The 15,658-nt window shown below is 39.3% G+C and overlaps 2 protein-coding genes across 2 annotated transcripts; both read left to right on the top strand.

The window, feature by feature from the left end:
* Positions 1–1,635: 1,635 nt before the first annotated feature.
* On the top strand, positions 1,636–8,686 carry LOC135641490 (probable protein S-acyltransferase 22). Its single transcript, XM_065156854.1, has 10 exons — positions 1,636–1,847; positions 1,927–2,369; positions 2,449–2,562; positions 4,452–4,847; positions 5,829–5,897; positions 5,977–6,048; positions 6,256–6,384; positions 6,476–6,556; positions 6,833–7,027; positions 7,635–8,686. The coding sequence occupies exons 2-10, from the start codon at positions 2,328–2,330 to the stop codon at positions 8,409–8,411; spliced, it is 1,875 nt and encodes a 624-aa protein (XP_065012926.1). The 5' UTR covers positions 1,636–1,847; positions 1,927–2,327; the 3' UTR covers positions 8,412–8,686.
* Positions 8,687–11,189: 2,503 nt separating this feature from the next.
* Positions 11,190–14,846, top strand: LOC135641491 (metal transporter Nramp2-like). Its single transcript, XM_065156855.1, has 4 exons — positions 11,190–11,826; positions 12,068–12,204; positions 12,307–12,956; positions 14,224–14,846. The coding sequence occupies exons 1-4, from the start codon at positions 11,276–11,278 to the stop codon at positions 14,440–14,442; spliced, it is 1,557 nt and encodes a 518-aa protein (XP_065012927.1). The 5' UTR covers positions 11,190–11,275; the 3' UTR covers positions 14,443–14,846.
* The last annotated feature ends 812 nt before the right edge of the window (positions 14,847–15,658 follow it).

Genomic DNA, 15,658 nt, shown 5'->3' with positions numbered 1-15,658 from the left:
TGCTCGTGGGAAGCTCCAAGCCATGGATGGACTCTGGAATCGGTAGCCAACCAAAACATGTAGGACGGAGAAGATGAAGAGACAGTGGACTGACTGGTTGTCTGTACTCCGAACAACTTGCCATGGTGAACAAGGCCCTCTTCTAACAATTTAGTCCTTGTTCTGGAGATGTATCAGTTGGATGCTAGTCATCCATCAAAATGTCTTTCATCAAAAGCTTTGTATCAAAGATTTATCCTCAGAACTCATGAGTCTGTAGTCACTGCTACCTTCTCCTCCTCGACTGTAGAAGATAGATTCAGGATATAAAAATGCGTCTTTGCTATATTCCACTTGCAGGAAAAGGGAAATAATCCAGTTGTTTGCTTTCAAAGAAGCAGAAGAGGTCATCTTCTACAAGAGCAACTTGGACAAAGAATTATATGTCATGCATGCATAATTGCAGCATCAATGTCTAACTCAGCCAGTACTATCCTCTAATTACATAGTGTCATTTGTTCATCAGTGTTAGCCCCACTTAAATCAAAGTACTTATTCTATGCTGTCTTGTTTGGCTAGCCCACAGGTGTCCATGATATCTTCATGGATGCTGACTACTCACAAGTGGAAATTTCAATACTCTTTAAGAATATAATATGATTTGATTATTAGGATCTATGGAAAAGTTAATGACTCCTATTCAAGCAAGAAATTTTGATCTCCAAGTTATTACTTGAGATACAGTGCTATCAGGTTTACATCAGATTTGGTCCTCAATCATACACTGTTGTGTTCTTCTTTCCTTCTTTTTATTTTTTGTAAAGTGGTCTTGTCTAATAGGACTGTAAGTCACAAAAAGAGGCATGAGAGTCTTGTTGTGGGGACAATTATGAAATGCCATTATTGTGGAGTAAGTAAGCTTTGTCATATTGGAGAAACAAGAAGATGAAGGACAGGGATAATGGAGACAAAGGTGCGTTTCTTTGGGAGTACTCAATCTTTTACACAGACAAGAAAGTCCAAAGATCACAGCTCACAAGGCCTAAACAACTCAGGACTGAGATAAGACTTGTACTGACCTGTTCTTCCTCCAAGCCAAAAACCAAAACCCACAATGTACTGTTTTCAGCAACACATTCTGTAAGAAGGCATCTCTATTTGAACTCAGAACATAGATAAAAGATTCCAAGATTCAGCTTGCAGCATAGATACATGTAGAACAACACATGTAGAAGGAGTCAGAAGCCATTGGCATACTCCACTATTTTAAGAGGAAGCAGTCTTGTCTGTGAATAAGCATTTGCAGTGTTAGGGATGAAGCATTCCTCATGCATTTGTTGTCAAATGATTGAATAGTAGCCAACTAGCATTCAACACAATATGCCATGGAAGAAACACAAGAGGGCCATGCTAGTGGCAATCATTTTCCACAATTACAGGCTTTTGGTGTTGTCAACATGGCAGAGGAGATGGCAACTACTGATTTATAGGGCATTTACTCTTCCCAGCATGGCTAAAGCTTGGACTCACATCAACTGCTTTTAGATGCTTTACCCTTCTCAAGAGAGTTACTACTGGTGGATACATTGCCATTTAAGATATTAGGACCCAACCACTAGGACTATATGTACTCTAGATCTTCTCTGAGGGCACTCCTTTCTACAAAATGAGGAATTTATATCATTTTTCTAGCAAAAGTCTTGGAGAGAGAGAGAGAGAGTAGATGGTAGTGATTGCCAAGGGGCTAAGGGCAATTGGGGAAGCACAGCATCCTCCATGTGCTTTGACCTGAAACCCTAGCTCATCCCTGAAGAGAAGGACAACATGGTGGGGAACATGTTGCTCCAGGGAGCCAAGGAGGTGCCTTGGTTAGTATGTGATCAGGTTTAACAGCAGCATAATCTCAACTCTCTATCTTGATGCTGATCTCTATCTTGATGCTATCAGCCTCAAGCATAGATCTTTGGTGCATTGGGAAAAGGGTCACAAGACAATAGCAACGCAACAGCTCATTGCTTCTCCCAATAAGTCTGAACCTCACTACATTTATTGTTCCTGAAGCAAGAATTCCCTTTCCCTCTTCACTTCTCCAAATGCTCCTCCTTTTCAGCCTCTCTTCTTGGGCATTTGCTATCCCTGCTGAGGTTCCGGCATTGGGGACTTGTGGTTTCTATCTGTGGCCGCATCCGTTTTTCTTCCCTGTTATCTGAGAAAATAGATTTAAGGGGAAGAGAACACCTCTCTTTCTCTTGTGTGTATGTGGGCTCAAAGCTGGACTTGGGCTTCTTCAAATCTAAATCTTCAACCATCTCAGCTGGGCACTTCTCCTTCGAACCAGGATCTGAAGAATGAGGAAGCATGGGTGGCAGCTTCCCTATCATCCTCTTCAGGTAATGTTACCTTTTCTTGTGTGCCTCTTCCCTTTGGTTTTCTGGATTGGCTATGATTTTTCCGCTTTACTGACTGCAGGTGGTAGCAATAGCTGTTTTTCTTGCGCTGGGGTTTGCTTTCTATGTGTTCTTTGTCCCATTTGTTGGGAAGAAGCTGTTTCAGTATGTAGTAATGGGGCTTTACACTCCCATGGTAAGCCATTTTACTAGCACCACTCTGAAGTGTTTCTTCCTTTGCTTTTCTCTTCTATTTTGTAAAGATCTCAACTTGTGCATATCTCTGAGCGGTTCTTGCTGTTTTCTTCGTTCCATTAAAATCGTGGTTTTCCAATCAGTCTTGGCGCTATGTCAATCTTCATTTATTCAAGGATTTCTTGAACTTTTCCTAAGCTCATTAATGAGCACCTAGAATGCATCAGTAAGTACTATTGGACTCTGCAATGTCCATATGTTGTTCATAAGTTGAATCTGCCGGGTGAAAGTTTTTTTTTTTTTTGTTCAAAATAACTTGACTGAAAGAAAATGGCTAACCTGAAAGGAGAACTTAGGTTAGATTAAAAAGGATTTGGTTGAGGCAAGAGTTGGACTCTTTCTCCTTAAGACGCATTTGTCGGTTTAGCGGCAATCGTCTCCCAAGATACAGCAATCACTTCTTGCAATAGTAGCACTCCAAATTGCGAACTTTAGATGCTTTTGTACTCTCTCTTTGATCTTTGTCAAATGAATGCAAGAATGGAATTCTATTTTTCATTGAATGAATGCATGGGTGAGATCTATTTATATATGTTGGAAAGACTCATTAGGGTGAAAAAACATGTCTGTTCATATGAAAAGACATGTCTATTTGGGTGAAAAGTCATGCTTATTTGGGTGAAATGTTATGTCTGTTTGCTCAAAAGAACATGTCTATGCAAGTGAAAATTTTTCATTCATTTGAAAATAGCTTTATCCTACTATATACAACAGAATCTATACTTGATTAGGAAAGTAAATAGTGACTATCCTTGAAATTGTTTAATAAACTACATCTACAACACACCATTTCAACTCTAAAGGCTTTTAAAATTGCTCATGTTTTCGACTGATTAGGTGGTCTGCTAGGAAGGAAAGGATTCATGCACCTGGCTCCAATAAGATGGGTTTTACTTTAATGTCTTTGGTTGAAATACCCACTGGAACAAGAGTTAGCCATGATTCATGGCATAAATTTTGGAAAGCTATCGATCACCAGTAAGCAAGTAGATGTAAATACCCTAGCTGATTAAATCTCACAAATATATACAATTTAACCTACATGGGAATTCTTTCTACATTCCGGAACCATCAGTTGGGCAGTATGTATTATGATTTTAATAGTAGAATCTTTAATGATCATAAAAGATGCTTTGTCTAGCATGATGCCTTCCGCAGCAAAATTCACTTTTTAGAGGATCTTAGTATTTCCTGTAAACTTGGTTGCCAGGTTCCTCTATTCTGTTATTCTTTCTTCCCTCTTCAACTTGTTTTCTTTGGCATTCAGTCATTGGGAGTTCAATCTAACATCTAAGTGTATACTATGAGAAATAGCCACTGAGGAGATCTTCTGACAAGGTACTTGGTCTGTAATCTGAATAATTCTAAAGGACAAACATAGAAATTGCCAAAGGTGCCAAGCAAACATATAATAACCTCAATGAGAAGACTGGACATAACGCCATATGCAATCTGTGCATTTATCAGGACTGCTCTTGAATCATTATCAACATAAAAACTATTCAAAGTTGATTTTGTTTCTTTAACCACATTGCATTTTTTTAATGATGTGAAACTTGTGCTACATTTCTCGCAATGCCAGAAATTTCCTAACTACCACTTATGGTTGATACGATTTGAAAACTTCATGGTGTATAATGTGTGAAAATGATAAATATGCATTCTTATATTATGAAAGTGCCGTTATATTACAGCTGTTATATTCGAGATATCTATGAGTCCATATGTACAATTTGAAAAAAAATATTGTGTCTTGTGATGATCTGATTGCAAATAGAGTTACAGGTGGCTACTTACAGAGACTGATTTTTTGCTCTTTCTTCTTATCAGATTGCATGTGTTTTCTTCTTATATGTGTGGTGTGCGGCAACGGATCCTGGTGACCCTGGTATATTCAAATCAAAGAAGTATCTTAAAGTAGAGGACTACAAAGAACAGTTTGTTTCCAAAGAGTGTAAGCAAGAAGGCTTAACAAAGGAGCTAAATGTTGAAACAACTGCCGAAAAGCAACTTGATGGGAGCATTGATTCAGATGCTGCTAGGGATGAGTTACATTCTAGAGTTGAAAGTGAGAGATTGCCTGGCAGCACTATAACTTGGTTGGTAGTACTTTTTAGCTGGTGTGGTCTGTCTTTTATGTGCAATTGGTGTCAGTCACATGAGCAGTCTTCTGAAGAGCAAATGAGTGAGGAAGGAATGTTTTACTGCAGTCTATGCGAAGTTGAGGTATGCCCAATGACCAAAATATCGAAGTTTTATAGCATTCTCCTTTCTTTAGCAAATATATCTTTTCTGTCATCCTTCAGGTTGCATCGTATTCCCTGGACCCTCTCCTGAACTAAATTTACTAGTAATTCTGCTTCAGAAATTAACTAATTTGATTTTTTTTTTCCTGGAATAATTGCTAATGGCTATTTCCTTTAATAAAAAAGTGGCTCTAATTCTAATTGCTAGTAGTTACAAACTAAGAACGATATGGTTTACTAGTTATGTTTTCACCTTGTTCTAAACAAAATGGTGTCTTTCACAATATGCACCTTTAGCCACATTGAGGTATGCGATGAGGTAACTGTTAAATAAGAATATCTCTGTTATAGTTGTTAAAAGAAATTTTATTTTGGATTGTTGTTCATTCCTTTTCTGTTGAAATGCTTAATAAACTTGGAAAACATTGAATAAAGCACACTCCAATTCTGTGTTCACGACTATTTGAGCAATCAAGTCTTGTCTCCACCGGAGGTCTGCCTATACATCCCCTCTTAGTTGGACCTGTAGTTCTTAGTGTCAATCCTGATTACAAGGAGAACTGCATGTCATGTTCAATGCAGTCAACTATTACTGACAGATGTCCTCATCCCTGGTTTTACAGGAAAGCATTTAGTAATCTCTGACGATTTAAATTTGTAATGTTTCGATTATGTGTAGTTGACATTAATGTCCAGTCTATTTATTGACTTTATTTCTATATCTTTTGATATTTACTGAGGTTTATGCATGAATTGAGATATTATATTGAAATTCAAAACTATTTGGTCTAAAGATGCAAGTTGCATATTTCTTGCAGCTGTTCCTGGCAAAATTTGACTAAAACAAATTTAAAGTGTGGATTAAAGTTACACATCCCTCTCAAGAAAAATGATAATTTATCAACAATAATCTAATGGGCTCTCTGTTAACCTGGTTTTTCTCCCTTATCACATTTTGCAGGTATTGAAGTATAGTAAGCACTGTAGAGTTTGTGACAAATGTGTTGATGGCTTCGATCATCACTGCAGGGTGACTTTTCAAATTTAAAATCTTTCTTCTTTTCCTCTTGATGGCATGCAATGCTTAATATCCTCCCTTGATCTTCTAGTGGATCAACAACTGCATAGGAAGAAAAAACTATAAAAGGTTCTTCACCCTAATGGCGTCTGCTCTTCTGTTGGTAAGCGCAAGCCTTTTTCTCTATTAGGACAGTGGTCTGCATAGACATGTGATAGTATGATACTATTTTTATTGTGCCTATTGACACCTCAGAAGACACTAACTTCGTAGTGCACCATGGACCTGATATGTAGCATGCATCTTGTTGGGTCCTTTTTGTTCTGATTGACTATTGACAGGTCTCCATGCTTTGTGCACCTTGGGCCAGCTTATTCTGCAGTGGTCAATTGGACTCCTTGTGTTGATACTCTGCTTCCTTGAGCGAAAGCGATTCTCTGCAGAAATCATCTCAAAGTTGGGAAGCAGCTTCTCTTTGGTGCCCTTTGTTATTGTGGTGGTGAGTACTTGAAGTAGGGGTTCACAGTTGAATAAATATAGCCTATGAAAACTAACAGTGATTATCATATGATGTGGCTCTACATCTGCAGGCTTCCTGTACTTTCTTAGCCATGGTTGCGACCCTACCAGTTGCACAACTTTTCTTCTTTCACATTCTTCTAATAAAAAAGGTAAATCTTGCTGAAATTCTCTTTCTACTAGATTTCATACTGCTTTCATGAAGATATATTCTTTTATGTTTTGACATCATTTAGGTGCATCCATGTGGACAAAGCATCCAACCATTCTTCTAACAACTTGTAATTTAAACAAAATAAATCTGATATAGAGGAATGGACTAGGCAGCTAACCGCATGATGTGGTGTTGTTGACTTATGAGAACTGGAAAGAAGTTGTTGATTTGGACTACCTCGTTATGATTGATATCTGCATGAATGTTGGTGCAGGGAATTAGTACATATGATTACATCATAGCTTTAAGGGAGCAGGAGCAGGAGCAAGAACAACATGCTGTTGGAGAACAGCAAAGTCCACAAATGTCTCAAGTAAGCTCTTTTACTGGACTAAGCAGCACCAGTTCCTTCAACGTGATTCATAGAGGTGCATGGTGTACTCCACCAAGATTATTCCTCGAGGATCAGGTACTATGTATCTCTTTCTTCTGACAGGCCCCTTGTGCACAGAACATAACTAAGTGAATAAAATAAGAAGAACTTAAAGATGTATTTGTAGATAACAGTTAGTAGATACTATCTTTTCAACCTTTGATGGAAACCAAATTTTTTGTCATTTATTGCTTATATGATGACTGAAAAAGTTGATTTTTTTTCATACGGAGAAAGAAAAACCACTCTTTGTCAAGTTATTTTAATTTGCTTTGATGTTTTACTTCAAAAATAAAATCACAGCTGACTTTATTTGCTGGTTGATAAAAACTGTATTTCAAATCTTGTTTGTATGTTCCCTTTTCTCCATCTATGGAATTGTAAATCGCATGCAATTACATATTATAAGCCTCCTGTATGAAGAATTTTCTTAGGCTAATTAAGAGTAAGCATGGTTAACTCAGTTCCCAATCTCTAGAGTTGAGCTACTGTTGAATCCCGAGTCTGATTGTTCTCAATAGCAATTCCCTATATTGCAAGTTTTAATCAGAAAAAAAAAATGATGATATTATTTGATGGCTTTCTTAAATTTTTAATTATTAACATTGATGTTCATTGAAAAGAGGTTTCATTCTTTTCGTAGTTTGATGTTGTGCCCCCAGAGATTGGCACATCTGCAAATCACACAAGCAAGAAGTTGATGGCAGAGGAACCAGTCAAGAGGAAAAATGCCGGACCTGTCAAGATCAGTCCATGGACCCTTGCAAGACTTAATGCCGAAGAGGTTTCGAAAGCTGCTGCACAGGCAAGGAAGAAGTCCAAAATCCTTCAGCCAATTGTTAGACGAGATAATCTGCAGGGACAAGACACAGAGAGTAGTCTCGGCAGTGGCAGTGGCAGAATGGTTCTGAGATCGGATAACCGTAGGCGGATGAGCAAAAGAGGAAGAGTTCCGTTGGACCTTCCTCTTGAATCTCTAGCGAAAATATCTGCTAGCGCAACTGAGAGTAATGCCAGCGATCTGGCTCCCGAGACATCCACCGGTTTGGCACCTCTGCAGCTTGAAGCCAGGAGTGCTTTTCGACCCAACAAGCCAATGCCATCAGCTAGAGTTGTTGCTTCTTCTCCTGATAGTAGTTTAGACTCACCTGATCTGCATCCATTTCGTGATTCTTCATCCGGAGCTGAGGAAGCACAAGGTCTCAATTCTATTTCTATCACAGGCATCATTCCACCGAACGGAATTCAGCGCTCGAGATCTGCCAGTGATGGGTATGAAGCATCTGGGGGCGAAGACAGTGACCGGATCCCATCTAGGATCGTGCACAGGTCATCCAATTGGGCTAGCATTGTCCTCAGCTCCGAACATAGTCAGATTGCAGATGATATGAAGGCCTCATCCTCTGCAAGCTTGCTCTAGACCTGCAGAAACGCGGCAACCAGGTCGAAATTTACTTTGGTTTTCCTCTGACTGGATGTAAGGATTGAAAATGGTCGATGAACAATTGCTGACCATTTGAGTTTCTTAATCTACAAATGGCTGGAAACTGCAAAGCTGGAATTTGTTTCTCCACAAGAAATGTTTTGCTTGGATTGTAATGGTGCCACTTTGGCACGTACTTGTGTTACAGCACATACTAAATTTTGTAGTTCACGGTAGCAAAAAGCTTGTGCTACCAGAATTGAGAATCCCAACTGCTCTCTCTCCCTCTCTCAGTCTTGTGACCAGAGGAAGTGGCCCATGGCGTCCTTCCTCTTCTCAGCAACATCTCCCCGGCAAGGTAGCCCGTACTCCTTGAGCAAGAAGTCCAGCTGCGTCTCTTCCATGGCCTCGTACTGAGCCTTGGTGTACCTGGGGTAGTGCAGCGGCATCTTGAACGACTCCTCGCCATCGTGCCACTGCCCCCGGAACGCCGCCCATGGCTTAGCGGCCACCTCCGAGCAAGACGGCTTCTTCGTGGGCGAACTCATCTCTCTCTCTCTCTTCTCCGCGAGGAGATGAGGAGAAAGCTGAATCTGAGACGAATAAAAATGATGTTAAACCCGATCGATGGAGTTGCTCTCTTCACACATTTTTGGCCGCGGATTCATGCGATTTCCGAGTGCATGCATGCATGTAACCTTCGTTTAGTACCGTACTACTTGGGATCCTAATCTGTGTGACTCCTCGTAACATATGATCTCATCAATATATACTTCCTTCTTTTCTCTCTCTTTTCCAAATATTCTGTCTCTCCCACCATCTTAAACAAATCATTCTATCCTTATAAAATAAAAAGTATACATATATATAAGATAATTAATGTTGAAAAGAATATAAAGATTCCATATGTCCTGGAAATGCTTTCACTAAAAAAAAATGAAGAACCAAACCCAATCAAAATTAAAATATTTATAGTTCATCATGATGTCAACATTGCATGTGTTCTAAAGTGCAGCATCTTATCATCAGGATGTGTATCCTCTCTGGCCTACTCCGAAGAGATTCAATCATTGTACCAACTAATCATGGTTGAGTCAACAAAACCGTGCAGAATCTTTTCAATGAGTATAATTATTCTCAAAGTAATGTTCATTGGACCCAACAAAAATAAGGCCAAATTTCCAACATCCATGTGTTTCTTGTACTCAAACCTCCTTGTCTCCTCCCCATTGCCTTCTATTTTTCTTGTATTGACTAATCATCAGACGAGTGTAGACTTGGTCATGTTATTTGTTTGTTTTTTCCTTTGATGGCTATATGTCATCATCCAAATTGTAGGCCATTATTATCATATGTTGAGATGCAACTCATCTATCTCATTTCTGGCACATTCTCACCATCAAAAATAGAAGATAGAAGATCTCAGTGAGACAAGCCCTCCTCATCTCTAACTCATCATCATGCTCTTATCCCTGTGAGCATGAACATGATCTAATCCCCTTTTTCAGCCTTATCTAAAGTTTTAATATTGTTTAACGTGACCTCAAGACTTGTTCTTAAGCTTTAGATGTTAATTAAGTCAAAAAAAAAAGGAGATCATTTCTCGGAAAATGTGGAATCATTCAATTTCCAAGACATCAATCATGCAAAAATATATTTTATTGAACAGCAATTTTGATCACGAGGTGATGACTTGTTTGAAGTTTTCTCTCCTTGTCATTACGATGATGGATTACGATTAGAGCTCGGATGGAGGATCAATATTGCTTCGTAACTATCTTCAATATTTTAGGTCATGAAGTCTATTTATATTATGGTTGTCATCATCAACGCGATAATTATTTTGGATTAGAACAATTGCCGAGACTGATTGATTGAACAGATTAAGATGATGCTGTTGCCAATAATTTATATCATGTCATGAATATAAATACCACTCACTCTTACATTATTGTATGCTAAAGATATGTTCGTTGATATCTTAACTAATTATATATTACTCATTGTAGTTAACTACTTTATCATCTCAATCTCTATACTTTAAAAAATTATATTGACATTCATTTAGTTACGAAAGTGAAATATTTAAGTTCATTTATCGTAGTATCGGTTTTACTAACGAAAATATGAAAATATAGGATAAAAATATAATTTTAATATTTTAGTTAATGGTGGCAGATGATGACGTCGCTAGGGGCTATAGGTGATTGTTGTTGATGAGAAAAACGATGATGAAAGATGAGTGTCGTTCTATATCTACGTCGGTATCAATATAGTTATCGAGCAATGAAAAGGCTACCGATTCAAATATCGAGTGATGTTGATGTAGATATAGAGCGAGTTTCACCTCTCATCATCACTTTCCTTAGCCACAACAGTCACTTGCGACCCATGATATCGTCGTCTACTACTACCAATTGGAACGTTAAAATTATCTTTATATTTATTTTTATATTTTTATTAATAAAATCGACGATGTTATGATAAGTGAATCTAGATATATAAAGATATTAATATAAATTTAAAAAATATAAGGGCTAAGATATTAAATGTTAATATAATTTTTTAAAACATAACGGTTGGGATAGTAAAGATAACTAACCATTCATATATATATATATATATATATATATATATATATATATATATATATATATATATATATATATATATATATATATATATTTTAAGATGTTATAAAATGTGTGTTTTGGAGGAAAGCAAAAATGACACGTCTGTCGTTCCCCTCTGCGGGACCCAAAGCATCTGTTCCATCCCACAACCGAGAGCTTAAGAGTAACGCGCTCCCGCGCCTCCGGCTTCCGGAGCTCGACTTCTTCGTCGTGTCTCAAAGCTCAGCCATGGCGTCCCTAGCGAAGGCTCCCCTCCTCGAGAACCGGCCGGGAACCGACGAGCAGCCCGAGGCGGCTTATGATTCCGACGAGAAGGTGGTCATCTCCGTCTCCGACGATGAAGGCCCGTCGGCGGCTGCGGAGACGGAGGAAGTTGACGGCTCCCTCCCGCCCTTCTCGTGGCGGAAGCTTTGGCGGTTCACCGGCCCGGGTTTCCTGATGTCCATCGCGTTCCTGGACCCCGGGAACCTCGAGGGCGACCTCCAGGCCGGGGCGGCCGCGGGGTACGCGCTCCTCTGGTTGCTCCTCTGGTCCACCGCCATGGGGCTCCTCATCCAGATACTCTCCGCGAGGCTCGGCGTGGCGACGGGGCGCCACCTGGCGGAGCTCTGCCGCGACGAGTACCCGCGGTGGGCCACCGTCGCGCTCTGGCTCATGGCCGAGCTCGCTCTCATCGGGGCCGACATCCAGGAGGTGGTCGGGAGCGCCATCGCAATCAAAATCCTCAGTGGCGGGGTCATCCCCCTCTGGGCCGGGGTGGTCATCACGGCTTTGGACTGGTAAGCATCGATCTTGTGGGGTGGGTTTCCTCAATCCAAGAAACGGTTCTTTATGTTTGAATTCAGCTCTTGATTGTGTATTTTCCATTTTTATTATTTTGTTTCTTCAGGGAATCTTTTTCCTTTTGTTCTGGTTAAAAAGGAAAGAACTTTGTTGATTGTGAGCACTTGAATGTTTCTCTTATAGTACTATCATCAAGAACTTCTGTTTGATGTCCACTATCTTCCATCTGATTGGCAGCCTCGTCTTCTTGTTTCTTGAGGACTATGGTGTGAGGAAATTGGAAGCTTTCTTTGGGGTTCTTATTGCAACCATGGCGGTCTCATTTGCTGTAATGTTTGGTGAAACCAAGCCTAGCTTCAAGGGACTGTTGATTGGTAATTATTCCGCGAGCATTTTTCTTTAACGGGTTTTGTTCTTTGGTAAAGTTTTCTTTAGATTCTTGTACAAATAGTACTGATATACACTGATCTTCACAGGTGCTGTTGTTCCAAAACTAAGTTCGAGTACAATAAGACAGGCAGTGGGGATCGTTGGCTGCATTATTATGCCCCACAACCTGTTCTTGCATTCTGCTCTTGTGCAGTCAAGAAAAATCGACAATTACAAGAAAAGCCATGTTAGAGAAGCAATAAAGTACTATTCCGTAGAATCCACTGTGGCTCTTGCGGTTTCCTTCTTTATCAATGTTTGCGTCACTACAATTTTTGCAAAGGGATTCTATGGTACAGAAGCAGCCAGTTCTATAGGGCTTGAGAACGCTGGGCACTTCTTACAAGAGAGATATGGAGGTGCATTTCCCATTCTGTATGTATGGGGTATTGGACTGTTGGCCTCTGGACAGAGTAGCACAATTACTGGCACTTATGCTGGGCAATTCATCATGGGAGGCTTTTTGAATCTTCGACTGAAGAAGTGGGTCCGATCTGTGATCACAAGAAGCTTTGCAATTTTGCCAGCTATGGTGGTTGCTCTTTTGTTTGATACCAAGGGCTCAGCCATGGATATTCTGAATGAGTCACTTAATGTGCTTCAATCCATTCAGATACCATTTGCTCTTATCCCACTGCTTACTTTGGTCTCAAAGGAACAGGTTATGGGAATTTTTAGGATTGGCACTATTACAAAGGTGAGTTCTTGACGAAGTCAAATGTCGGATTCATTTCATGACATCATTTACTGCACCATTTAATTCTTGTATTATCATTTGAGGTTATTTGATTTCTCTAACATATTTATTTCTTTTGTTCCATCTGTTTTATTTCCTCTCACCACACTACACACACTCTTAGAAGAATGTTCTGCATTTATGTAGTTTATAATAGATTTGATATAACGACGCCAATGACAACATTATTTGATTTTTACCTCTCTAACATTTGTTTTGTTGCACCTACTTTGTTTCCTCTTACTATACCACACACACACACACACACACACTTTTTTAAGAACCTGTCCCAAGAAGTTTAAGATTTGATTCAGTGACCTCATTGTTTGATAATTGAAGTATAAGCTGTCCGGCAATAGGCAAAAGGAGTGAGAACACAGAAGAATGATATTTGGTTGCATACATATACCTGGTAATCTGCTGAGCAGGGATTTTAGTTGTCAACTAAAACATGTGGAAAGGTTTCTGTTGTCCTTGTGTAGGTATCTCGAATTATAGATTAGTTATTTGACCAAAGTAAATCTGTGTATAGGTTAAGGAAGTGCGAAGCTGTGTGAAAATTAGATTCCATAAAACATGGATAATTCAAATTGCTTGTCGTATATGTATCTTGCATGTGGCAAATACGATACGATTAGGATTCTTCTTGGGCATGTGTCAGATGCTTCTTCAAAGGATTCAGATTTTTAACAATCCGATACTTGAGAACTATTTTCTATTAAACAGTAACCTTCTAATTATAGACAAGATGAATATATCTACTTGCTCTGTGAGTTCTTTTGGGATAATCAGTAATAAATATAGAAAAGCATTTTTTGAGAAAATAAATATGATAAATTTTGAATGACTAGGGGCAGGAATATTTGAATTCTGTTTTATGTTTAAACTGGAAGATAGTTTTAGCTTGATGTTAGAGTACAAAACATGAGGAGGCTTTGGTAATTAGAGAAGTCAAAAGATCACAGAAGCTTAGGCCTCATGACAGGAATCATCTTAAGATGTTTGGTCAAAGGTTATTGGTGATATTATGGATCCCGGTGGTCATCTTCATTTTCATTTCCTGCTAGGGATCATTAACTTCTGATCTTTAACGATGCACTTGTCTCTGTTGTTTGGTTCTTCCTGCATAGCTATTCTTGTAATGTTCTGTTTCTTCAGGATAGAAAGATTAGCTTAGTTGAAAACAAGTTCCGCATGCTGTCTTACACTACCAGGTTTTCTGATGCAGGTGGTAACCTGGATCGTGGCAGGTTTTCTAATAGTCATCAATGGTTACCTTTTGCTTGATTTCTTCTCTGCTGAAGTACATGGCGTGCTCTTTAATTCTCTTCTTTCTCTCATCTTAGCACTATATGTTATGTTCATCGTTTATCTTGTCTTGTGGGGTAGCACTTTGTATGCTTGGGTTACTATAGCAATCAGGAAGAGTTTCCGCAGTGGCAACTGACAGCACGGTTATTACAATTTGCAAGGAAGTCACTGAATACATGCCTCAGGAAAACTGCAAGACTGTGTGGAGCTTTCACATCAGTTTGGTGTCTTCTTGTTATCCAAACTGTTTCCATTCTGCAACTTCATAATGGTGCACCCTATTGCTTTCCATACCACAACTCTAGCAATTAAGAAGCTGATGCTGCTTACAGGGATGGATGTGTATTGCTCTTCCTCCCACAGCTGTTGCGTTGTAGGTTTTCTGCTATTTTCCAGAGGTGTCATCAGACAGTATTGACTCCACCACTATCATATAAACTCTTAGATCAAACAAGAAAAATTGTCTGATGTACATAATGGAAAACATTGTTTATAAATTTGTATGGTGAAATATACCATGATGATACACTTCCAATTTCAGTACAGTCCACATTATGCTGCGCATGTTACCTGGTGTATGATTTCTGTATAGTTTCTACCTGACTTGATGAATGTTATGTTCCATTTCAAATCTAAAAAGACACCACTATGGAAAAAGTAAAACATATTTTGGCATGCTTCTGAGCTTATTCTCTTGAACTTTTTGGACTGAATCTGATTTCTTACAGCACTTGAGCAGAGTAGTCACTTGTGTCATTCTAAACTTAAGGTCCAAAAAGTTTGCAGTGGCATGGAATAGACAAGAAGAATGTTTAAGCAGCTTGAGTGGTGAATTGAGGTTACTTTATGATGGTTCAAAATGATAATGGCCCAAAGTGTATCAAAGAATATAAGCTCCAAGAAGAAGAGGACCCTCTCGATCCTCTCCAGAAACGACTTGCTCAACTTGAACTGAGCAAGTTATGCTGCAAAGTTCCAATCTAACTGGCAATGCATCCCTACAGCCTTTTTGATCATAGGGACCATATTGTGGTGCCATCTATACTTGCTGCATATGGGCAAGAAGCAGATGCTGAGAGCGGCACATCACTGTCAAGATGACAGAGCCCCTTCTGCAGCATATGGGAGATACGGTAAAACCACATTCCATCATGGTCCTGCAGCTGTTCTAATTGTATGAACACTGGACTGCCATCTGCTTCATCAGCCTCTGAGAACTATTCTGGCAACAAGTTCCAGTCTTTACACCAATCAGGTATGTAGATGAGATCAGCAGAAGCTTGGATGCACTTTGCTGCTAAGTTAGAATTTGATGGTAGGCAATGAAGATTTGGCAGCAAGCGTGTGATTTA

Source organism: Musa acuminata, chromosome BXJ3-6, assembly GCF_036884655.1.
Source record: "Musa acuminata AAA Group cultivar baxijiao chromosome BXJ3-6, Cavendish_Baxijiao_AAA, whole genome shotgun sequence".
In the NCBI taxonomy this organism is placed as follows: domain Eukaryota; kingdom Viridiplantae; phylum Streptophyta; class Magnoliopsida; order Zingiberales; family Musaceae; genus Musa; species Musa acuminata.
The sequence above is the reverse complement of the archived record's forward strand: the minus strand, read 5'-3'. Positions and strand labels throughout refer to the sequence as shown.

Bases quoted from the DNA above. Each gene is read 5' to 3' on its own strand.
- LOC135641490 (XM_065156854.1), top strand. From the start codon at position 2,328: ATGAGGAAGCATGGGTGGCAGCTTCCCTATCATCCTCTTCAG. The intron at 2,563-4,451 runs GTAAGCCATTTT...TCTTCTTATCAG, and splicing joins TGGGGCTTTACACTCCCATG to ATTGCATGTGTTTTCTTCTT. The intron at 6,557-6,832 runs GTAAATCTTGCT...ATGTTGGTGCAG, and splicing joins ACATTCTTCTAATAAAAAAG to GGAATTAGTACATATGATTA.
- LOC135641491 (XM_065156855.1), top strand. From the start codon at position 11,276: ATGGCGTCCCTAGCGAAGGCTCCCCTCCTCGAGAACCGGCCGGGAACC. The intron at 11,827-12,067 runs GTAAGCATCGAT...TCTGATTGGCAG, and splicing joins GTCATCACGGCTTTGGACTG to CCTCGTCTTCTTGTTTCTTG. The intron at 12,957-14,223 runs GTGAGTTCTTGA...TTTCTGATGCAG, and splicing joins GGATTGGCACTATTACAAAG to GTGGTAACCTGGATCGTGGC.